Below are 26604 nucleotides of genomic sequence, written 5' to 3' on the forward strand. Positions count from 1 at the left end.
TCTACTAATATACACACATATCAACACAAAGACTATATGTACAAAATTGGAGCAGAAATACTGAAATGATTGAATGATTTTCATGTTGGCTGGATGTCAGAGTCCATATTGGATCATTTTCCTCAAACTACACTCCTGTGTTATTTGTTTAAGGTTTAAGATGCAGTCATGTTTGTGTTCATCTGATGAATGTAAGAACAATATTCTGCTAAATGCTGCACTATGTTCACCAGCTAGTCTCTGACTGTGTCAGTACAGAGTTGAGTGAGTTTATCACTGAAAACTGCTGCTGCTGGAAACTGTTCATTTATGTTATGGAAATGTGTTGTGGATCTACTCGTCCTCTGAAGATGGAACAGCCAGACTCAGCACTGTGAACACAATCTGCCTCGTTTTAAGGTCCGAATCACAACAGATTTTGTGCGAATGACATGACGGTGCAAACACGACCATAAAGTTTTGCAGTTGAGTGAAATTTGCCCTTATTTTACGTCTGATTGAATGAGAGGAGCTGTGTCCAGTGTGTCCAGTGTGTCCAGTGTGTCCAGTGTTTCCAGTGTGTCCAGTGTGTCCAGTGTTTCCAGTGTGTCCAGTGTTTCCAGTGTGTCCAGTGTTTCCAGTGTGTCCAGTGTTTCCAGTGTTTCAGGCTTTTCTCCACGTTTCAGCACACTGATTGGTTCATAATGAAACTGCAGAGAGTACCAAAGCCTCAAACTGTGTGTCTTTAATTAGCAGAGGTGCTCACACACAGAGCTCCACAGTTACAAACCAACTTTCATGTATTTTGATTCTTTTACTTCTCTAGTATTTCACATCTGTTACATAATCTATTAAGCTATTAATGTGACTCAGGCAGGTCTGAAACGTGTCAGATTAATGTCGTAATGAATCTTACAATGATGTCGTTCAGGATTTCACAGAAACTGATGTTGTGTTTGTGTGTCACAGCAGCTGAAACAATAAGAGTCTGTGCTCATTTAACTTCATTAATTAAAGTTCTGTGTTCTGCTAAACATCGACACACACATTCAGACCTGTCTGTGATAAACTGTTCAGATGAATCCTGAGCTCCATCACAGCTGTCAGGACATTTTTATTTCAAGTAGCTGAAAGTCAGACGTTGATCCCCTCCAACGTCTGACTAGACTGTCTAGATTTCGTCCTTGATATCATTCAATATCAATTTAATATCATTCAGGCCTCACAAGCAGTAAGATTTAAAGTGAAACTCTCTGAGGACTCTAATAAGTCTACCTGCGTGTGTCTGTTAGCGTCTTTGTGAGTTAGAACACAGAAAGGGGTCAATTTTGCACCGAATGTATGAATATTACCTAATTTACATAAATGCAAATTGAACAGTCACACCATGACGTTATTTGCTTGGCAGAACAGTTTGTGATGCGTTTCACTCTTTCCAGGTACTTTGTCAACTACACACGAAGTTTTTGCCCCATTTGCACAAGTTTAGCCGCCATAAAAGCTGCACAATCCTTTTGTGGATTTGGCTCCATGTATTTAGTATTCTGACATTAATTATATCTCATTATCTTATGGAAATGTAATATTTATATCTAACTTAATACAGTAGAATTTTCTATTGATTATTTTTGTTGACTTTTTGTTTGTTTTGGGGAATATGAACCTGTTGGCTCTCCAGTAATCAGCAGCTGATTATTTAAAGACACATGTAACAGTCGAGAGTGAATCTGATCACGTCGTTCACTCCTCTTTGTTTTTAATGTGATCTGTTAATAACAGAGTCAGTCTCAGTGTCCTGCTGTGAGCTGGAGTACTGATATTTAGAGACACATTATGTTTTGGTATCCTAAAAGATCCTAAGAATCAGCATCAGGGCCGATCTACACATATTTTAAAGGATCAATGTCGCCTAAAATCAAGCTGATCAACTGTGGATCCTTTTCCCGCCTTGTTTTGTCCACCTGATGTATCAACACTGCTCTGCTTCACACCAGCCTGCAGTCAAACAGTTCAAATCAACGTGAGTATGAGAAGAATTCTTTGGATACTCAGACACAGGTTTACATAACTCCAAAGCTAATTAGCTAATTAGCTAATTAGTGTTCAAAACATTCAGGTAGCAGTTTTAAACCAGTGCTGACTGTTGCTTTCACTGGTTAAAATGACAAACGCTGTGAATTCTGTGAATAATTTAACGACGAGTCAAAATTGAAGCTGTCTGGTGTTTAACGTGCTCGCTGCTCCACAGATTGTTTGTGAGGGAAGAAGCTTCACTCTGTACATGCATGTACAATTACAAGTGTTTCTGTAGTTCCAACAACTCCAACAGAGTGAGTTGTCTTCTCAATGTCCAGTATCAATTAAATCTCATCCATTTACAGTTCTGAGTCCAGGACCTCCAGTATTTAGATCAGGTTTTTACTTATTATTACCATAATAAAGGTTGTTGGAGTCAAGACTAGAAAAAGATTTTAGTACGTGTGTATTTTCTCAAAATTTGAGTGGTTGATGTGCATCCTGTGTTGATTCTATCATGAAAGGCCTTACAGGAACGTTGTGGACTAATACACAAGGTCTGGAAACCAGTTACAGACAGGAAACACTTTTACAAAATGAGACTAAAAGTTAACCCTGGATAAACAAGTTTGTGTTTTAACTCGTGTGTAGTTCTTCAGATCTGCTTGATGAAACGGTAAAACACCACAGGCTGTATCGCTGCTGTAGCAGAGACGTGCTCATTCAGATCTTGAGTCTCCTCCGTCCCTCCTGCTTCCTTCCTGGCTGAGTCTGTGGGAATTTGTTGCAGGTCAGTGCTCATGGCCTCTTTATTCCTGTTTAGCGGCGGCTCTGACACCTGGCTCGCCGCTCGCTCCCAGCTCCTCATTAATCGCTGCTGATACTAACAGGAAGCGAGCAGCCGGAAAAATGGGCCATTTGGACACACCAGTGGCTGCTCGCATTTTATTCTGAAAACCGATAAAAGGCTGACATTAATAATACAAAAACCTGATATTGTGACAGTTTATAACGTCCATTACCTGGATGCAACAATTGCTTCAGATAAACAGACATGATCCTCTAGAAAATCTCCAATAAGTTAACAGAGTACGACACGCATTTAACGTTTCATATTCAATGATCAAAATCAATGCAGCAGAGCCAAAGATATGATCTTATTTTGTCAGATTGTTTTTCATTTACAAACTTATAGTCCCCAGGCTGACTCGAGTGACATCACTTGAGGCAATTTATCAGATTTCACAGCTTCTTCTGGAGCTTTAAACTACTTTTTATTCACAGAGCTCCTGGAAACGTGCTTGTGTGCAGAATTGCTGGAGTTCCTCTTAAAAGCAGGTTATTTAAAACACGTAGCTGTTTCATAACTGCCTGCCGACCTCTTATGTGAGCAGTCCAGCCGAGAGTCTCCAACGTGCTGGCCGACTTTACACAATCATCAGAGGTGCAGGCTCGGTCGCCGTGTTCACTGCTTTCACTCACTTTAGTCAATACAAACATTTTAAGCACTTGCTGATGAATTTCATGTTAATGTAGGAAGACTGTTTGCTTTCTTTATTTCCTCAGAAGTAGGCGAGTGTTTCTCCAGACTCTCAGACTGGTCTTTTCTCTCCTCCCAGTGGGGGTGACAGACGTGATGGGAGCTGTTGTGAAGGTGAAAAGGCTGCAGTCACATCCTCCCTCATCTCTGTCCAACAGCTCTGTGTCTTTGTCCTTTCTACACGTCGAACACATGAGACAACGTTAGGACACGTTTACAGTCGTGGTGTTGCTCTGCGTTGTTCATGTGTAAAGTGACAAGAGAAGATGTATGAAGACCGACAGCTGTAGTGGTTTTGTTTTCACTTTGTTTGAAGTATGTTGAGGCATTTACCAGGTAGAGGGTTTTTAAGAGTATTTCTATTTATGTATTTATGTATGTGTGGCCCATGGTGGAGGAGAAAGCAGGTTACAGCCTCGGCCCTCTGAAGGCGTCTACAGTTAAAGATTAAAGACACTGCAGCACCTGCGTCTTATTTTCATCATATGTTTATTTTGTAATAAATTCTAAGCAACAGTGAACGATGAACTCTCTGGATTTCTTCTTAGAAACAAGCTGTGAGTCTGTAAAAACAATAAGAAGTTAAAATAAGGGTTAAAGGAAAAACCACTTAAGAGGGAATCTAGAAACAGATGTGACGGAGTTGCATTATGGGAAATGTAGGATCGAGTGTACTAACAAACAGATTATTACAGGTTTTTTAATTTCATGGAAGTAAACAGTGAATCACTGCAGTGGTCCTTCAACCAGGTTATGTTCAGAAAGACAAATCAAGTTTCTGACAAGAATCTTTAAAATATCAGAACATGGTGAAAATTTCCCAGAATCCAATGTGCTTCATATCTTATCTTCATATGTCTCGTTTTTTTTTTTTACAACCAACAACCTGAAACTCAGATATTCAGTTTACAATGAAAACAGAGAAACGCCTTCGCTTGAAGAACGAGTGAGTGAGATGATTGCTGTGCAGGTCTAAATCAGCTTTAAATTGTTCATGGGAACAATTAGAATAATGAAATCTGCTTTTTTGTGTTTTTGTGTCAACATCATAGCGCCAGCAGTAATCCTCCGTACTGACTCGTACTGAATGCTAGTTATGGTTCCTGAGCTTTGTTAGCTAAAGAAAGCTGAAAGTGGAAGCAGCATGTTTAAGCATTCAGTGATTTCCTTCTGCTCTGTTTGCAGGCTAATAGCTGCTTTTATGCACAGACTCAATGAGGTGTAAGAGTGTGTGCAGTTGTGTGCGTGACGAGTGGATCATATAGACCTTCAATAAGAGCTCAGGAATGAAAGAGTCATCACTGAGTCTTACTGTTGTGTAATTACACTGAAGGACACGGAGGCGGCCATCGTGATATTCAGACGTGAACCGCCTGCGATCATCTCTGACTTCCCTCAAAGCCGCTGAAGGACGAAGCTCTCCGCAGCAGTTGACTGTCAGGAAGATGTGAATAATTGAACATGTGTAGGAAACAGTTCAAGCATCATGGTTTCACCTGACATGCTTCCTCCTCTGTGGTGGGGGGGCGGCACAGAGATGATGGATGAAGCTGATGTCTCCAGGCAGACTGAGGTGGGACTGAGGTGTTAGTTAGAGATCCTGAGAGACATCAGCTGATCATGAAGTCAACAGATTCATAGACAGAAGTCTCATTTTCTGTCTTCCTGCTGTTATTTTGTTCTTCGTCGTGCTGAACAATGTTTCTACTGTTTCAACACTTTGATCACCGTTAAACTGTCACATGTGACCAGTCAACGTGGTCACACTGACACTGATGCTGCTGTGACAATGAAACACATCTTTAAAAGCAGCTTTAAATATGTAAACATGTTTTAGTGCAGAGTTAATCATTTAATACGTTTTCCCATGTCAGATTAAACATTAAATATCTTCTGGCTCTGTTGAATCCTCAGAGTATCTCTAACTAAATGTGGATTTATTCTTTTATAGTTTAGCTTGTACATGTCAGGGTCGTTCTTCATTATAAAAGTCATCATCATAATGATCTAAAATCATAATAATATCAACATTCTTTCATTATAAATCTAAGAGAGTAAGTCAAATGAGTTCATGTTTGGGGTTCAATAAGCTGAAGGACTTGTTGCCGTGGTAACAGGTCCAGGTTTTGACTCATGTCAAATCATAAACACTCTGATCTGGATCATGAACAGGAGCAGAACTGAAACAACTCAGTTCAACAGTAGTTTGACAGTGGTCACTTTAACAATCATCTACCAGTAGTCGTACCTTTTATATGTTTAGTTGACCAACGCCGTGGCGTTACGGCGTAAGATGAACATGGTTCAACTTTTTGGTGAAGCGACTGTTGTTGTTTTTTTTGTTTTTTTTCCCCTCAGAAGCATCTGCGTTGGTTTGCTCACCACATCAACACTCTGGAGTCACTGAGATGAACGTGGTCCTGTGATCTGAGTGTAGTAGTGAAAATATGTAACGTGTGAATAACAGAAGCTACAACAGGAGATTTTATAATGATGCTACTCACTAATCACCATTTATTTGACACATCAATTAAAGGACCACATCACTCTTTTAGCTCCACCATCTACTACACACACACACACACACACACACACACACACACACACACACACACACACACACACACACACTCTCTGCTCATCGTCTGGTCCGCTGGTTGTTTATTCTGGACGAGTCACAAGCATTTGTGTCACAGCTTCAGTCATTTAAACCTTTGTCTGCTCTGTGGGTCAATCTGCTGTTTCATTGCTTCTCATGTTTTTTAATTGTTGTAAATCTGTTGTGATGTCATAAATCATTCTCATAGCTAAACGCTAAAAATCTGATTCTTGGTGAGAAACTCTGCACACGAGTCCGCAGTGAAACTCAAACACATAAATGAAGTGAAGATGTGTTTGAGTGGAGACTTTCAGAAAGGCTGTGATATAACCTCATCTCTCCTTTTATCATCTTGAATCAATAAGAGATAAAACTCTGAATCTTTATTCACAGAAGAGCTGCAGACACACAGTTTGATGGGCAGCCTGCTGTTGTTACATTACAAAAGAATATGGAAGGAATGTCCTGTGAGAAAATGTATAAATTAGTATTATAATTATATATAATTATTATAATTAGTATTTAGGATTTTTACAGAAGGAAATTGAATCTTTCCTCAAGAACACATGAACGTTATATATCCCCCATTTTTTGTCTTTCTCTGACCTTTTGATTCGTGTCTCCTGCAGAGGTGCTAATGGACTCAACAACAGCGACAGCAGAACTGGGCTGGACCATCTACCCATCACAGGGGGTGAGTGGACTAAACCAAGACTCGAGGAATACGTTTTAAAACATGAAGCTGATATTCAGATACATAAGTGACAGCAGCTACAAGTCATTTTACCAGAAGACATGAACAGCTTTGGATGGATGGAAACCTTCCACATCGATGTGTTTTAGTCAAATGAGCTTAAAACAAAAAGATTTAATCAGCATTTTACTGTCAGTGGATCATCAGCAGTCTAGAGCTGCAACGATTAGTCGATTAGTTGCCAACTATGAAATTAATTGCCAACTATTTTGATAATCAATTAATCATTTTGAGTCATTTTTGAAGAAAGAAAAAGAAAAGTCCAGATTCTGATTCGAGCTTCTTAAATGTGAATATTTTCTGGTTTCTTTGGTCTCTATGACAGTAAACTGAATATCTTTGAACATTTGATGACGTCATCTTGGACTTTGGGAAACACTGATCAATATTTTTCACCATTTTCTGACATTTTACAGCCCAAACAACCAATCAATTAATCGAGAAAATAATCAACATATTCATTGCTAATGAAAATGATCCTTAGTTGCAGCTGACAGCAGTTTATGAAATGATGCTGTGGTTCATCTTCTCGCTGTTAACAGATGTGAAGAAAAGAGTCTGAAAACAATCAATACAAAGTAAATTGTGTTAATTTAGTAATAATTGTATTAAGTCTTTGAAATTGGTTGTTGCCTCTTCACAGTCAATTTCTGGACTGTGAGAGAAACCAGAGCGAGAATCATAACATTAATATACAGTACTGAACTGGGACACACATATGAAATATTCCTCTATATTTGAATAAAACATAATGAATTGCGTCTAAAATAGACCTTTTTTAAAAATATATGTGTATGATCTATATGTACTGCATACAGGACAATCTATGCAGTACATACATAAATAATCAGTGTTAAGATATGACTATTATATAAGATATATGGCAGTTTAATAAGAGTGTTCATGACTCAGACTATCTGAAATATCCACTGGCTGCTGTGTTAATGTTAATGTGTTAATAAGTGACCTCATGTGAGCTCAAACACCTTCCAACCTTTACTGATGACACACAGCTAACGAGGCTTTAAGGAAAGGAACTGAGCTTTATTACAAAAAGATGAAACAATAGCAGCTCGTCCTCTTTAATCTCATAAATTTATCTGTTCCACAAGAACTATAAGGTTGTGAAAGCAGGCGGATACTCTGTCTTGTGCTCCAGGTGTGATAGAGGATCCTCAGACTCACAAAAAACCAACCAGCACACAGCAGAGACAATATCCTTCATTACTATTGTAAAATCATTTTCTTATCAATAAGCATATTTTCTCACTCTGTTATCTGTTTTAGTGACTTAATTATACTTTTGTTTTCTTAATGCATGTTTGGACAGTTTTTATGTCTTTATTTGTTTAAAGAAACAGAAATTTGACGTGCAAACACGTGTGTGTGTGTGTGTGTATGTGTGTGTGTGTGTGTGTGTGTGTGTGTGTGTGTACTGAGGAACCTGTGCATCCTTATTGTATGATGTTCATGTGAGTCATGTAGGAATATTAATGCTTTATTAATAAGGGTAATCTTTAATGTCTGGAGGAAACATTAAACCCTGAATTTATTTCTCAGTGTGATCAGAGAATCAGTCTCAGTCTGAGCTCAAAGAAACCACATCACCTTCTCAGGATAAATGAAGACAATTATTAATATCAACATAAGATAATAAATAGGAAAGAATAATAAGGCCTTTAAATGCTAATAAAAGAAATTAATAAAGAAAATGCTGAGGGGAAGATAATTTAACTTCTTTTAATTTGAACGTTCTTCGACATCAACCTTTGATCATAAAGTCATGTCGATCTGTTGTTTACTGTTGATGAGATTCGTTGCTGCAGAGACGTCCGGCTTTGTTTAGGTTCAACTGTATCTGGCTGGTGTCGAGTCACCAGTGATGTTTGCTGCGCAGCCCGGATCCACGTCTGTGTTGAAGCACCGATGAAGAGGAGTGGAGTCGTGTTCAGGCTGCTCTGGAAAGAGTCTCTCAGTCGGATGAATTCCATGTTTGCATTACAACTCTCAGCAAGCAGACAGAGATCCATTTAAAGCCTCGCTATGTTCTTCAAAGCTTCAATTTGATTTGAGGATTCAGTCTTTATCTGGCTTCTTGTAATCTTATAAAGTTTAATATGACGACACTCAAGTCCTTATTCAGTGGAGATGAAATACTCGACATGGAAGCACAAGACTTAATAATATAAATATAAACTTGTTTCAATAAAAGATTAAAATACACATATACGTGATTGAAAAACTGGACTCCTGTGTCTTTGGAGAAATCCCTCTGAGGTTGTCCAGTAAGTTTGGATAAAACAGACAAGTTTTGGGTGTTTAAATGTTTTTGTGCAGAATTGTTGATGAATATTCAGTTTCCTTGTTTGAGGAGCTCTTTGTGGCTGACTTCAACCTGATGGTGAATAACTTTCTCACTCTGAGTCTCTATGTCTGAAGACTTCATATCACCTTGTGTCATACATTGTAAAACTATTCAGGAAACAGTTCAGCATTATTCATTCATTTAATAATAAGTCAATATTTCTATCGACACCAAATATTCACCTTCATATTAACACTTCTCATGATGTTTAGACATCGAACCTTCATTGATTCAACTTTCTTAAACCATCGACACTTCTAGTAGTAAAATACAGTTAAAGCAACAGTTATGTGATTACTCCTCATTCTTCAAGTATTAACATGACAAACAACATTACATGATTTACATAATGATTAGATAGATCAGATTTGGTTTAGATTTGCAGGGAGACTCCAGGAACATGATTTAGAGTTTATGACTGTTTAGATAAGGGAAGGTGTGTTGTTGTTACAGGTCCTTTCTCCTGCTTCAAATGACCCCAAAGGTCATTTATGCTTTTAGTTCAGGCCACAGTTTAGTTATTGTTCAGAAATGGTCTCTCAGGAGGTCTGTTTAACTGTGTTTAACTTTGTTATCATGTTGTTAGATCCGGCAAAGAGGTCAGTTCAGGGTCCAGAGGTGAAGCATTAAACCTTAAACCACGTCTCTGTGGGATTCACTCACCTCCTCAATTCCAGATTAAAGAAGAGTTTATCCATCAATTAAAGAAAAGACTGCAAGGTTATGTCATTAAATAAACTGTAAATGTGTGTCAGACATAATAAACCCAATATAACAACAACAACAAAAACAACAACAACAACAATAATAATAATAATAATAATACCACTACTACTACTACTAATAATAATAATAATACATGTTCAAAAATAATATTTTATCCCGGAAATTAAATTTGATTAAATTTGAAAAGGATTAGACAGTTAGATGTTCTCAACATCACATCTTCTCTTTGAATGGAGTATCGCTGTAACACTGGCTCCTACAGAGAGTGTTGCATTATGGGTTGTTTGTAGACTTGTGAGGAGTCAGTCAACACTAAAAGTGTTTGATTAGTGTTGGTTTGGTTGATTTGACTCATTTGAACGCTGAAGCTTCATATTAGCTTCAGATAAACTTTTAAATACATTTTTGTACAGAAGGAGGACTGTGGATTTTGTCCTCCATCACTTCCATTGTAAGGTCATTATGAAGGGATCTTCTAATGGTCAGTATGAACAGGAGGAATGATTACAGCAAGAAAAACATGTCTCACTGTTCATTTGGGCTCCTGACTGTTGGTTTAAGACTGACTGTGAACTCGTCCTTTAAGGAGAACTGGTATTAAATCATGATGGAGGGAATGTTGGAATTTAATGGCAGATATTATGGTCAATGCATTTAATTCTATATAATATATAATACCAAATCTATTGTACAGTGATGATAATGAGGAGCTCAAAAAGACGAAACACTTGCTGAATAATACCTTACTGTCAAAGAAAATCATTTTGACCATAGAGCCTGACATTCATGAGTATGTGACTGATAGACAAGCTACATTAATGTGGGATTTATGTTCTGCTTTAATGGTTTTATTTCACTTTTACGAGAGAAAAGCTTTAAGGATGATGACTCTTTTCTCCTTGGATTAATAATTCCCAATAGGACAAATGTGAAAGTCTGTTGTATCTTTAAAAACAGCTGTTGGAAAAAGGGAAGAGGGTTGTTTTACAATCAGGGTAGTTTTACATTTGCACCATTTGGTAGTTGTTTAAAATGGAGGACTTGTTACTTTTAAGAAGAACTGCTACTGTCGTTTTTGTACATGTTTTATGTGTCACTGGATCAATTTTTTGTTGTTGTCTTTGTTTTCTTCTTGTCTGTCTTTTAGTGGGAAGAAGTTAGCGGCTATAATGAAAACATGAACACCATCCGAACATATCAGGTGTGTAATGTCTTCGATAGCAGCCAGAACAACTGGGTACGCACCAAATACATCCGTCGGCGTGGTGCTCAGCGCATCCACGTCCAGATGAAGTTCTCAGTACGTGACTGCAGTTCCATCCCCAATGTCCCCGGCTCCTGCAAAGAGACCTTCAACCTGTACTACTATGAGTCTGACTCAGACACAGCCACTAAAACGTCCCCACCTTGGATGGAGAACCCCTGGGTGAAAGTGGACACTATAGCGGCTGATGAGAGCTTCTCTCAGGTTGACCTCGGGGGCCGCATCATGAAGATCAACAGTGAAGTCCGGAGTTTTGGACCTGTTTCACGCAATGGCTTCTACCTCGCTTTCCAGGATTATGGCGCCTGTATGTCACTCATCGCTGTTCGCGTCTTCTACAGGAAATGTCCCAGTGTGATCCAGAATGGCGCCATCTTTCCTGAGACTCTGTCCGGGGCAGAGAGCACCTCCCTGGTGGCAGCCAGAGGGGTATGTGTTCCCAATGGGGAGGAGGTCGATGTACCCATCAAGTTGTATTGTAACGGCGATGGGGAGTGGATGGTACCCATCGGTCGCTGCATGTGCAAAGCGGGGTACGAGGCGGTGGAGAACGGTACAGTCTGCAGAGGTAAGAAGCTACAACTGTAAGACACTTGTTCTTAGTTTTTGTGGTTTTTTTGTCACAGCAGTTATGTGTCGTCTTAGAGGTGCTGCTTACCTTCTTGTCTCAGAAGCAGAACATTATATTAAGTCAGCTGAAAGGTTGTAATAACCATTATCATGCGGTTTTAGCCACACTAGCATCATGGCTCCAGGGATGACAATGTTGGCAGTTTGGTCCACCCACCATTTTGGTGACCTGTCAGCAACATAATTTTGCTAAGCATGAATGTGTTTTTTGGCCCCATTTTGTTCAATCACAGATTGTCCAGTACAAGCAAAGTCCATTGCTTCAGGCGTCGAGATGTTTGATTTGTTTTTCAAGTGTTGTCAAAAGTTATTGACTTCCCCAGCCTAGAGTTTCACCCCGAGGTCCTGAACTGCTCATCTTCAGGTGGCCGCTGCTTCATTTGATTATGCAGATTATAAGTGGAAATTTGTTTGACCTTACAACAAAGGACACTGCTGTCCTCTAGCTGCAGTAGCTAAAGGGAAGAAACTCAAGTGTAAACTGTGTGCTTAATTTTATGAAATAAGTAGTGTTGATTGAATTATGGCATCTTAAAAAAACTAACAAATGTAGACATGTAAACAGTATTATATTAAAATGCAGTCTGGATTTGATGTTTCAGGCTGTGAGCTGGACGGGTATTTTCTGAGATCTGCTTGAGGTTTCTACCCGTTAAAGGGGAGTTTTTCCTTACCGCTGTCGCCAAGTGCTGCTCATGGGGGAATTGTTGGGTCTCTGTATATTAAAGAGTACGGTCTTGACCTGCTCTATGTGAAAAGTGCCGTGAGATGACTTCTGTTGTGATATGGCGCTATATAAATAAAAATTGATTGATTGATTGATTGATTGAGATGTGCAATGATTCTGATTCACTTGTATTTGGGCCTTCCAGACCTTGTCCTGTGTCTGCCAGCTGGGCACATTTCCCTTCTGGTATTAAAGTCCTCTATCTGATCCGTATCATTAATCCTGATCAGGTTCTTCACTGTGTCTTGGCTGAGTGACGACTTCACATGTGACAAGATCCTTTTTGTACAGAGAAACCTCTTTGACACACAGCAGAGAACAATACTTCATTTGAGGGTCAAAAACTCTTCAGCCAGGGCTCATTTATCCCTGCAATACTTTGTGGGATTAAGCTTTGCGGCTGAATGAAGAACTGCTGCTGATGTAGGAATGTAAAGTTCAATGACACATGTGGTCCAGGATGTGATAGCACCCTCTCTTTAAGAAGTGTGTGTTTCTTTCTGTATTGTGTAAGCATCATGTCTACTAGTTAGTCTCATTTTCATGGTGTGTATTTAATTTAATGTCTTTAAAGCATTATGAGGCTAAAGCTGTTGCTGTGTTTGATGTGTACAGTTGCCGTGGTAACAAATGTAGTTCATGTGTATGAGTTTAGTGGAAAAGTTACAAACATTGTGTAAAAATTCACATGTTACGAAACATAAAATTTTGGAGCCATCCAGTTGTTTTTCTGAAACTCTGTTTTGGAAACAGCGCTTGTTACTGTCGCTCACTTTGCTGTTGCTCACTTGGCATTTTATGGCCAAAACTGTGTTCTTTACTGCAGAGCAGCTGATCATTCAGAAGATGGATCACTAGAAACCTGTTCACTGTCTGGGTTTATTGTTAATGCTGACATGTTAATGTTACATGTTAGTTTACCTTTTTATAAATGTTGAGGTGCTGGCCTGCACATTTTTCATGGTTTCTTCCATCTGCTTGATGTTGGTGAACATATTGTTGTTGTTCTTCTTTCTTCTTTTTCTTCAGTTTCTTAACATATGGTGTCTTTAACTATTGTATATGGTATTTGTTTATTGTATACATACTAAAATCACTAAAAGCAAAGCAAGGATGTTTTCAAAAGTAATGCTATGAATAGTTTGTATTTATCAGCTAACTTTAAACAAAATTGAGTAAACAGCAGAAACCTAAAGTAAATCAATATCTGCTGTGAGCAGCTTTGTCTTTAAAACAGCAGCAGTTCTCAGTGTTTCAGGTTCTCGGCAGGTCGGTTGTTCCTGCATCTAGGAGAAGTTGCCAGTTCTTCTTCTGCCTCTTCATGTTAATCCCAGACTGACTCCAGCAGATGATCAGAGACCATCTGCTGCTGGGCTCCTTGTTCTTCTTGTTGCTGAAGATGGTTCTTTATGACTCTGGCTGGATGTTTGAGTTTGTTGTCATGGTGCAGATGATCAGATGCCTACCTGATGGAGGTTTAGGTCAGCAATCAAATTTAAGCAAATGTGTGGCATTGGCCAACTTAACTCCTTTGTACAAAAGGTCAGATTTCCTTGAGTTGTGTCCCTTCCATTGAAGAATGCGCTCAGATGACACTCGTTCAAGTAACTCAGTCATCACTTGATGCTAGGATCAAGTGCTAGCTAAGCTGGCTAACTTACCAGAGTGTTGGATAGACGATGTGGATGTGACTGGGAGCTGTGGGCGGAAGACACCAACACGTATTTATGGCTTTGGCTGTCACTGTGGCTCTCTTCGGGGGGCTTACTTGCTTTACCTTGCTTTGATTGTGTAGTGTGTTTTTTAGTTTTGCAATTTTTTAATCACATGACTTGGGTGGTCACTTCATCTGCTATCATTTCTTTCTTTTTGTAGATGTATTATGCCTTGTAAAGCACTTTGTGACTAATGTCTACAAAAAGCGCTACACAAATAAATTTTACTTACCTACTTACTGCTGGTGTTTTTCACCACAGGCTTTTCCCTACATGACTGGGTATCCCAGAATGCATTTGCCGCAACAGGTGATGCACCGTATTTGGTGACCCATTAGATTCTGTGACCTGCAGTGTTGGTTAGGTTGGTTTAGGCGGGAGGAGTGAGATGAATATCAGGGCAGGTCACCAAATGTGATGAATCACAAATACACCTGCAGCGATGGCATCATGGCAGAGATTAAATTGCACCAGGCTAAAATATGATGTATTTTCACTGTTAATATGTCACTTTATTAAGTTTTAACATTTTTTCAGGCAATAAAGTAACCATTTAGATTCCTATATGTGGTCAGTTCATCCAAATAACCCTTAACGTATTTCAAAATTTGCTACTATCCCAGAATTGACCCAGACACTGTATCATTGTGTGTAATTACAAAGAGGGTATAAAAATGCATATACATGTGGGATTTTACTCAGATGATCTGAAACTGAGGTGGAATCATTTTTTTCAACAGAGTTGGAGCTACAAGAGGAAAAGTATGATTGCCCTTTGTCCTTAAGCCTGGAACATATGACTTTTAACATCTGGTTGTCAGATCTAAGGGTTCTCGGTGCAGAATAAGGGTTTAACAGATCTGAAATGTAAAGTGAAGCCAGACCATAGGGAATGGAGAGTAAACAACAGAATCATAAATTGAATTCTGAAACAAATAGGTAGCGTACTTCAGCCAGGACTGGAGAGATATGTTCTCTACATGTAGTGTTTTTAAGAAGTCTTGCTGCTGCATTCTGTACCAACTGTAGATGGGCAACTACTGCATGATTCAGACAAGTAAATTGTGAATTGTCGTAATCTAGGTAATGATGGTGTTCAACTATGTTTTTTGGGAGATTTGGCTTAACTTTGGCATTATTTCTTATTTGTAAGGTTCTCGATGTGCTGATTGAAGTTAGCCAAAGTTTTTGGCTGACTTTTAATTTAGTTGTCAGTGGTCCAAGGTGGGGAGTGACTCAGTGAGACTGTGTGCCAAAACTGGAACTTTAGTCTCATCAATGTTCAGTTGCAGATAGTTTCAGATCATCCAGTGTTTGATGGCGGCGCGGCAGCAGTGCACAGAATCCAGATTGTGCCAAATTTCAGGACTTAACAAGACAGCTGGGTGTCATCAGCGTAACAAACGTAGGACTAGGGCTGGGTATCATTTAAAAAGTTTCGATAACAGTACCTTTAAAGTGATAATGATACCTATAGAGTACTTCATTCTATGCCTTTTTTTCTACTTCATCCTATACCCATCATGTGAATGATGCCACCACTATTTATTAAATGACTTTTCCAAATTGTACAAGGAAGTATTATCAACACAGACAGCTGCAGCTAAAACGCATACAGCGTTGTAGCTGCAGCAGTAGTGGGCCAATCGCAGTTTGCATTAAATCGAAGAAAAGGGATCGAATGCAGGTATCGTTTGACTGGAGAAGTTTTAATACTACTTGGTATTGGGTTATTTTGGTTGATACCTTAAAGGCATTGGCTGCTGATACCCTGTCCTAGGTAGGACACAGTTGTGAAGTGACAAAATAACATGGCCAAGGAGTGGTATGTACAAGCCGAACAAAATAGGGCCAAGGATTGAGTCTTGTGGGACCTCACATGACATGGGAGCCAGGGAAGAACTAAAGTTGTCAAGAGTGACTTTGATATTTTGATACTCTGTTTCAAAGCTGAAAACAAATTTAAAGCAGCTCCACCAAGGCCAACCCAGTCCCTAAGTCTACAAGTAAAATGATATAATCAACTGTATTGAAGGCTGCACTCAAGTGAAAATAATGAGATTACCAGAGTCCACACTCATCTTCATCAAGATGTATTTTGTTACTTTGAGTGATTGCATCCTTACTGTGGCTATTTCAAAAGCCAGATTGAAAATGATCAAATAACTGTTTCCTTCCATTAGTTTTAAAAGTTACTTAGCAACCACTTTTTCAACAATTTTTGAAACCAAAGTCAAAGTGGATAAAGGACAGTAGTTATGAGAGACTGTCGGATATAGGCCAGGTTTCTAAAGGAGAGGCAGGATGCAGGCTTGTGTAAAAATAGTCAGGGACCACGTCAGACAGGAGAGACTTGTTTACTTTGTTAAAAAGCCAAGGGGCAATGTCTCCAAAACTTCTTTGAACAATTTGGTGTTGAACACAACGTCGACCAAATCCTCAAGTGATTTACTGGGGCAAACTCATCTAACAGCGTGGGAGACGGCTCAGGGGAAGATGTGAAGCAGCAGGAGTAATTGATGCTTTTTTCAACAAAACACTTCAAGAACTTCTCACAGTCTTCTACAGAGCTGCCACAAACAGTAGCTAGGGTGGAGTTTAGATTGTTTAGGCTTCTTAGAGGCAACTAGATTGTAGAAGAGTCTCTCATTCTTTACAAATTAATTATAGGAAGATAGTCGCTGCCTCATGTGGAGCGGACGATTATGAATTTTTGACTTTGTTTTTCTTTGTAGTGAGCATTTCCCGTAATTTCCACTTGGTTCACTTTGTCAGCATGTCATTGTTTAAAAGGTGGGCTAGATTGTGATGTGGCCTGACAGTCCTGTTATGATCACCCAGTTAGAACAGTGACTTTATAACCATCAGATGCCTTTCTGTGTATTTTTTATCTGTACCATGCACTGCACTTTGTTTCACTGATGACTGGGCAACAAGATTCATTGTGTATTCAACTGTAACTTACCTGGGAAACCAAGACCTTAAAGGATTAGTTGAACACTTTTGAAAAATAATGCTACGATTAACACATGTTGTGTTTAATTTTTACACAAACAGAAAAGGAAAAACAATACTTTGTGGTTTTAACGGAAGATACATTTTAGAACTATTTCTGGATGAACAACAGTCTTTTGCACTCTGACTGTGGGCAGCTTCCTGAAGTCTTATTGTCACAGTGAGGCCTACAGCTGGTACTGTAGCTGGAGACACCATATAGAAGTCATAAATGGATGGATACACTGTTGTTCTTCAAGAAATGGTTCCATCATAATTTCCCCTAAAACCACAAACTGTAATTTTTACTTTTCTGTTTGTGTACAGATTAAATGAATTAGATGCATGTGAATCAGTGAACTTTTGAGGTGTTGGCTGGTGTATTTTTGAAATTTGGACAGAGCCAGGCTAGCTGTTTCCCCCCGCTTCCAGTGTTTATGCTAAGCTAGGCTAACCACATCCTGACTCCAGCTGTTGACACAAGGATATGAGACTGATGTTTTCATCTCACTCTTTAATGTATATGTTTCCCAAAATGTTGAACTATTCCTTTGGACCTTTGCAGTTTTATTCAGTGATGAAGCATGACTTAACTTCTGGATTGCAGTCAGGCCTCAGTAATCTGTAGGTAAAGAAACAAAGATCGTATTGACCATAAACTGTCGATGAGGATGTGGCTCCTGTGGACAAACAGTCGCTTGTAGATATTGAATATCTGTCAGGTCAGAATCAACTGAAACAAATCAACTCAGCTATTTGAAAATTGATCAGTCTTCCGGCAAACAGACCAAACAGAATACTACAGCTGATAGCCACCTAACTGCTGGCATGCACATACAGTAGCTAATAATTAATCAGTAGTTAGTATTTCTATTAAAAATAACATAGCAGGAAAACATTGATTCTATAATTTTCCCATTATAAATGTGTTTGATCAGTTGCACCATTTGCTTAGAATGAAAACTGAGATCAGGTACTGCAAAGTTTTGCTTTGCTTAGCAGCGGGGGTTTCAACCCACGGCCTGCTGCTTGCATAGAAGATAGAGGAAAATGCACGTACAGTAATGGGGATAATAAATGATTCACAAGGCTGAACAGCCATGGAAAAAATACATACAATGTTCGACCACATATGCTCATCAAAGGGTTCTGTCCAGTTTTGCTTGTACAGAAGCGACACCCTAAATACTTATGAGGTCTAACACCTCACTGTCCCTCCCAAGCGGGTAGCTCCAGGTCTGAAAAATGAAGCCAATGTAGAAGTACCTTAAACCTGCATTCTTTCTAATGGCCAGCAGGGGGCGACTCCACTGGCTGCAAAAAGAAAATGATCCTACTTCTCACTTGATTTATTACCTCAGTAAACAGTTTCCTAATGAGTTTATCATCTCGATTGCTAGTATAAAGTCTTCTTTAATGCATCATGATGTTCATTTTATAAATTATGGTCCCATTTAGAGTAAAATAGACAATAAAGCAGGGTATGCTTTAGGGCGTGGCTACCTCGCAATTGACAAGTCGCTACCATGGTGACAATGTTGATAACGTAACGTAACCATGGTTTCTCCACTTCTCCACTGGTAGTTTGGTTTCAGCTTTTTCCACAGATGTTCAATAGAATTCAGATCAGGACTCATAGCAGGCCACTTCAGAACAGTCCAATGTTTTCTTCTCATCCTCTCTTGGGTGCTTTTGATATATGCCTGGGGTCATTATCCTGCTGGAAGACTCATGACCTGTGACTAAGACACAGCTTTCTGACACTGGGCTGTATGTTGTGCTACAATATGCCTTGATAGTCTTCTGATTTCATTGTGCTGCACAGATTCAAGGCACCCAGTGCCTGAGGCAGCAAAGCAACCCCAAAACATCACTGAGCCTCCTCCATATTTCATGGTAGGCATGGTGTTCTTTTCTTTGAAGGCTTCATTTTTTCTTCTGTAAACATAGGGTTGGTGTGATTTACCAAAAAGCTATAATTTTGTTTCATCTGTCCAAAGCACATTCTCCCAGAGGGACTGTGGCTTGCCAACATGCATGTTGGCAAAGTCCAGTCTGGCTTTTTTGTGTCTCCCTCTTAGAAGCGGGGTCTTCTTGGGTCTTCTACCATGGAGCCCATTTTCATTCAGACAGCGACGGATGTTGCGACTTGAAACTATTGTACCTTGAACTTGAAGATCGGCTTGGATCCGTTTGAAGTTTTCTTTGGTTCTTTCTCGACCATTTGAGCAATCCTTGTGTTCAATCTTGGGCCAATTTTCCTCTTGCAACCACGTCCAGAGATGTTGTCTACAGCTCCATGGGCCTCAAACCTCTTAATAATATTGGCAACAGTGGTCACAGGAACATCAAGCTCTTTGGAGATGGTCTTGTAACCTTTACGTTGACCATGCTTGGCTATTACTCAGCTGATCTGATGGAAGTGGGGAGATTGCTCCAAAGTCTGGGTGCCAGCAAAAGCATAGTTGCCTTTGGTTTTTAGTTTGGCACGTGGTATGGCCAACAGGTTTTGGTTGGAAGACCTAAATGACTGCTCGGTAGTGTAAAGGCTTAGTAGCTCGGAAATGTAGGCAGGAGCTAAACCGTGTAGGGCCTAATAAGTGATTAAAAGAATCTCAAGTCAATCCTGAGCTTCACTGGCAGCGAATGCAGTGAGGCTAAAACAAGAGTGATGTGAGATCTACGGCCCGTCCTAGTTAATAGTCTAGCTGCTGCATTTTGTATGAGCTGAAGACATGACAGGGCAGCTTGGCTAAGGCAAGTGAAAAGGGAATTGCAGTAATCGAGGCGGGAAAAAATGTAGGTATGAATTATATGTTCTAAGTCAAAGGCCGACAATAATGGTCTGATTTTTGCAATGTTCCTAAGTTGAAAAAAGCAGGATTGAACAAATTATTGACATGGTGTGAAATTTCAATTTAGGGTCAAATATAACGCCAAGATTCCTGGCGTTAGTTTTAACATAGGGGGCAAGTGGGCCAATATGCTGAATGATGCCTTTAGCAGTATTTAAAGGGCCAAAAATGAGAAGCTCAGATTTGTCAGAATTAAGCATGAATTCAGTTATTTTCACAACTTTTTTGTAACCAAACATAGACATGCATTAATAATAAAATATCTTCTCATTTCAACACTGTTCAGGGCAAATGGTGCATTATTTTAATAAAATGCAGGGGTATACATAATTTCAGCCATGTCTGTATATGTATATTGTATATAAAGTCACCGTAGTGGCATCTGCCATTATACATTTACAAAGGAACAAAAAATGATGGAAAACAAAACATTGATAGTACAGATTTCTTTCCTTCTCATCTTATGTAAAGAGTACAGAGAGTCTCCTCTGCTCCACATGCATAACATGTTTTTTGTCCCTGTGGACAGCAGAACTGACAGCATCTGAAGGAGGCCCAGTACATGTCACTTCAATCAGCTGACCTTTATGAGATGCACATGTCAGTGCTATTATGACTAAACATATGCTCTGTGGGGGGAAATGTAGAGATGTACTAGTAGAGCTCAGACACAGTATTTTAGAATCTGACCAATACTGATGTTTCTGATGCTGAATCTGCCAGCAGCCAATATGATATCAAGTTGACACTACTGATTGATTTCATCAGACCCTTTGTTTCTTTTTTCTGTATATCATGCATTTCCTCGCTAAGCTTATTGTTCTCATATCTTCTTTCTTTTGTCTGTCTGTCCTCCTTCTTCTCTTCTTCTTCTCTGTGCACCTTGTATCTTCTCCTCTGCTGTCTGTCCAGCTTGTGTATCAGGCTTCTTCAAGGCTGCACAGGGAGACCACAGATGTCTGCAGTGCCCCATCAACAGCAGAACTACCAGTGAGGGAGCTACTAACTGTGTTTGCCGCAACAGCTACTACCGCTCTGACTCCGACCCTCCACAGATGCCCTGTACTAGTATGTATACACCAGCTGTCGCTGTCATGGATGGCATTGTACTGCAAATCATAAGATAAAAACACTTATCCATCTCTGCACAAACATTACAAAGCATCAGGCTGTTTGAATTTATGTCAACGTAGCTAGCTTACTCTTACAGCAAGCAGCAGAGTTTTATGTTGTTGCTCTAAGCATGATGTCATGCAGATAATTTCCATGATAAATCCTTTGTAACTCATGAATATTGAGGTAATTTATGTTTTTGTTGTGACTGAGACTGAACTAGGAAGGCCAAACAGGCCTTAAGTAAAAATCTGTCTTTAAGTTGCACTGTGACAGCAGGTATAGCGAGGTGTCCCACACGTATTTCTCACTAGCAATATCCTCCTGCTCTTCCTGGTTAATCTTGAGGTGTTCCCAACCCAGTCTCTCAGTCTGTGTTCTGGGTCTGCCCTATGGTCTCCACCTAGTTGAACTGCCCAGAAATCTTCCAGAGAGAGGCATGCTAATCAAATACCCAAACCACCATAAGTGACTACTTTCAAGGAGCAGCGGTTCTGTGCTGAGCTCATTCTAGATGGGATCACCCTTAGAGACAGGGTGAGGAGTCCAGTTTGGACCAGGAGTCTTTTGGTCATTACCCAAAGCTCATGACCATAGTTGAGGGTTGGAATGTAGATTGACTGGCAAATGGAGAACTTCACCTCCAGACTCAGCTCCTTCTTCACCTCAGCAAGCTGGTACAGGGCCGTTTCTGGTCACTTTGGTGTCATCACCAGACGTCCACTGGCTCCCCTGAGTGGACTGATCTTTTCATTAGAATATTTTATGACAATCTTAATAATTTTGTAATGCTTTTATTATTTTAAATGTAACTTTATTCAACGTCACTCAAAATCAGTTCTGTGTCATATCATCAACATAATCTGTCAAATAGTACCTTTTCATGCACACTAGTCCCTGTTATGTCTTATTCTGGTTTTAATCATGTTCAGGGTAGATATAAAACATCACCCTTTTTATTCATATCCCTGTATGATTCTAACATTATCAGGATACTGATGGTCTGTGCAGGAATGTCTTTGATATTCCACACAGCCTCTCGTCACACCATGAAAATCACAAATAGAATATGTGACCAAGCACAAGCCAGACGGAGCCCGACACAAACTGAGAACATGCTTGAGAATGTGCACGCAGCTCATGGTAGCAACTCTAGTAATATACTCCCAAAGCACCAACCCACTAGTCACCCTGAGGGACACGGTCATATGCCCCCAAATCTACAAAGCACTTGTAGACTGGATGGTCAACTCCATGACATCTGCAGTACCCTTGTAATGGTAAAGTTCAAAAGTGAAGACAGAAATAAAACACGGACAGGAGAGGTCAAGAAACCACAGGCTGATACAATAGACCTCCGGTCAACTTAAGAAAAAATAGAACATGATCTAGAAAAATACAAAGAAAATATAGAATATGAAAAAGACAATCTTGACAAAATTTGTGGTCATCTAAACAGAAAACATTTGTTTCTCTGGTCTCACAATAAGAAATTATTATTCCCTTATCTGGATTTAACAAGAATACAAAATATGAGAAATGTTAACATGGATCTGGACCTCTCTGGCCTTCTGTACTGAACAGACAAACACTGTTAGACCATCACCTGCAAAATCATTAAGTCCCCCTACATTCATTCATTGCTTCTGGGTTTTTTTTATCAGGGAGAAGAAGTAGATGTCATTCTAAGGATTTTAACAAGATAAATTATTAGTATTATTATTTTATATACATCTTAAAACATGTCTGGAGGGGATCTTTAAACTTCAACATCAAAAGAAAATTGGAAGGGAAAAATACTTTAGTTTCAGAACACCACAGCAACAAGGTGTAGAATAACGTTACCTTATATTGGTCATCTATGTATCACGTTACAAACCCAGACAAGACAGGCAGCTCTAGAGGGGGAAAGTAGAGAATAATGAAGAATACATTTTGCAAACCTTCATTACTATTACACATATGCTTTCTTAAGTACAGTACCAGTATTCTCTCTCTCTCTCTCTCTTCCAGCTGTTCCATCAGCTCCACAAAACGTCATCTCCATAGTGAATGAGACTTCTCTGAGGCTGGAGTGGAGCCCCCCGCAGGAGGGCGGCGGCCGGGAAGATGTTGTCTACAACATCATTTGTAAGAGCTGTGGCAGCGGGCGTGGTGGCTGCACTCGCTGTGGAGACAATGTGCAGTTTGTGCCTCGTCAGCTGGGATTGACCGACACCCGCGTCCACATCAGTGACCTCCTGGCTCACACCCAGTACACCTTTGAAATACAAGCTGTCAACGGAGTGTCTGAGCAGAGTCCTCATTCACCACATTACACATCCGTTAACATCACCACCAACCAGGCTGGTGAGTCCATCACAACAATTCACCTGGCAGATACATTTTGCCTTTTTCTCAACAGCTTTTAACTTTGCTTCCCCTTGTGTGGTTTACAGCTCCGTCAGCAGTGTCCATCATCCATCAGGTCAGCAGAACCCCCAGCAGCATCACTCTGTCCTGGTCCCAGCCCGATCAGCCCAATGGAGTTATCCTGGACTATGAACTGCAGTACTATGAGAAGGTACAGCAGTGTCACAAACCTCCTGAGACTCTTACTGCTGTAGTGACTCATTAACAGTCTCTCAGTTATCATCATTTTCTAATGTATCATTTTGTGATGTGTATTTTTTAGAACCAGGCAGAGTGGAACTCATCTCTAACAAGGAGTCAGACCAACACTGCAGTCATACGAGGCCTGAAGCCTGGAACTATCTACGTCTTCCAGGTTCGGGCTCGGACTGTCGCTGGATTTGGCCGCTTCAGTGGCAAAATGTACTTCCAAACCATGACTGAAGGTAGGAGTGCCAACCAGTTTTACTGGCCCAAACACTCACCGACTATTTTATTAGGAATCCAATACAACAGCTCTGCCATAAATTCTACATTTACAAAGCTTATACATTTTCAGTTTTTGTTGACATTGTCAGAAAGGTGATAATTCTACTTTATGTTTATTATTGAGGTTGTAGTGGGTGGTGAACTGGAGTGCATTATATTGATAAGTGTTCCTAATATTTTGTCCATAAAAGTAGTTGTTGTATTGGATTGCATTAGATTGTATAGATGTTCCTAATAAAGTGACCGGTGAGTGTACATTGTGTAAAGTACATACATGCATCAAATATAACACAGCACAAAATATAAAGTATCATAAGCACAAAACACTTAGAACAAAGACACTTAAAGGAAGCAGGTAATCTGCTGATAGCTGCTGATTGTCGTTCACCATCAATCCATATTCTAGTTCATCAGACTTTGACACTACTGACAATGACATAGTATTGAATTACCTTAAAAACTATATCAGCATCTGTGCATTTCACAGACAGAAAAACTGACTTGGAGCAACATAAGCACACTCTGATTATTATTAGTTAGCAAACATATGAACTAAATAACTACATCAGTTTTTTAACCCTTTACTCTATTTTAAGCAACAACCTGCTCTATTTAGCTGCATAATGAGATTGTAGAAAGCTGCAGCCTGTGATGTATAGCCATCTGCCGCTGATTCAAAATACAGAACAGTGACTATCTTGTCTTGGTTTATCTCTGTCTTAGGTCCTTTTTCACTAGATATGCTTCCTCTTGACACCTGTGTAAAACAGAGGCTTGTGTGAGAATAGTGTTCAGTCTTCATCTTCATCTTCTTTGTCTGTCTTTTGCCTTGCAGAGGAATATAACTCCAGTATCCAGGAGAAGCTCCCCCTCATCATTGGTTCAGCTGCTGCAGGGGTTGTCTTCATCATCGCCATCACTGTCTTCATCATTGTCTGCTGCAGGTCAGTTGGTTATGTTACAGGCCATGACATGACAATAATAGCATAAGCTTTCTTGAATGTACCAAACACCAAGTACTGTTAAAAGAAAGTCATTTAATGATTATTTGTTGATAATTTATTATATATTTTAATTGCTAAGTGTTGAATCAGAGTTACATACAATAACTGCCATAAAACTGAATGAGCTAAAAGAGTCTTAACAAGCTCTATAGAGATTTGCTGACAATACTCTGTTGGTTCAACACTGCAAGCGACCTCTGTCACATTATATGTAGTCATTGATCACTGACTCAATGACTACACTAGTGAGATTCATCATGGTGACCTACTACTACCTGCTGCATCAACACAACAGACAGCATTTCAAAGACCAAAATCACAGACGTACATTAACCAAAATCACACAAACTGTTTTTGTCACACACCTGGACCTGTTCATTGAGAATGTGGATCACATAACGGACCTGGAAAACTTTATCAATCACCACCTACAGTGCAACATGCCAGATACCTCCACAGCCACTCCAGCAAACCCTTTAAACAACAAAACAAACCCAACTCTGCTGCAGACACAGACAATCTGCTCACAACTGAATTTGAGATCAGTGTTTTACAATCTATCAACCGAAAACTTGACCTGCTCGTTACACGTCACTCTGAAATAAAAAACATGCAATCTACCGTAGAGTTTGCCCACAACCAGCTCGAGCACATCAAAAGAGAAAACAGCTCCCTCCAAACCAACGTAGAAAACCTCACTAAACAAATGGACATTCTGCCAAATGAAAATAAGCACATTAAAGAAAACATGCTGGACATTCAGACTCGTACAGGAGTATGCATGACAACATCATATTCTCTCGCAGATGGACAGCTGTACCACAACTCTACAACCACACCATGGCTATTCTAAGCAGTTTGACAAAAACACTCTTCAATTAATCCTCCTTCAACAACAAAAAGTCCTGCGAAAGAGCTTGTCCAGAACCCATCAAACCCAAACCAGACAATCACAGCCACACACAACCCCAAATCAATTTTGGTGAAATTCTGTCCACCACGTTTTCGATAAACATGTGGTGCCCGCTATGGGTCAGGCTCAAAACACAAATTGAAGTAATGTACCAAGATTTATGATGATTGGACAGATGATTAATGACCAATATTCTTTAAGCCCCACCCTTTGCGAAGATATTTTGGTTCACATCAAAGCAACTTTATCCCAACATGAATTTGTTTTTAGGGGCGCTGTGGAGCCCACTGGCCACGCCCCAGCCCAATCACTACAGAACTTTGCAATTTTCACCTGATGTGTGCACTAATTTTCATGAGTTTTCGAGCATCTCAAGCCCCTCAAAAATGAATGGCATACTAGAATAATAATAATTAACAAGCCCTCGCACCTCACACACATCGGATGGAGTGGTTTGGTTGCATCAATTTTGATCCTTTTTTTAAACTGTCCATTGTGAATCAGACTCTAAATCAACGGAGTACAGTGAC

The 26604-nt window shown here is 39.7% G+C and overlaps 1 protein-coding gene across 1 annotated transcript in view; it reads left to right on the forward strand.

The window, feature by feature from the left end:
- The window catches only part of ephb2a (eph receptor B2a), a 54609-nt gene that overhangs the window by 17838 nt on the left and 10167 nt on the right, over positions 1-26604 (forward strand). The window contains exons 2-8 of the mRNA XM_067593589.1: positions 6764-6828; positions 11127-11811; positions 21077-21232; positions 23291-23626; positions 23716-23840; positions 23952-24114; positions 24993-25101. Coding sequence (XP_067449690.1) covers positions 6764-6828; positions 11127-11811; positions 21077-21232; positions 23291-23626; positions 23716-23840; positions 23952-24114; positions 24993-25101 — 1639 coding nt within the window. The remainder of the gene's footprint in view (positions 1-6763; positions 6829-11126; positions 11812-21076; positions 21233-23290; positions 23627-23715; positions 23841-23951; positions 24115-24992; positions 25102-26604) is intronic.

The sequence above is a fragment of the Thunnus thynnus genome, chromosome 6, assembly GCF_963924715.1.
Source record: "Thunnus thynnus chromosome 6, fThuThy2.1, whole genome shotgun sequence".
NCBI lineage: Eukaryota > Metazoa > Chordata > Actinopteri > Scombriformes > Scombridae > Thunnus > Thunnus thynnus.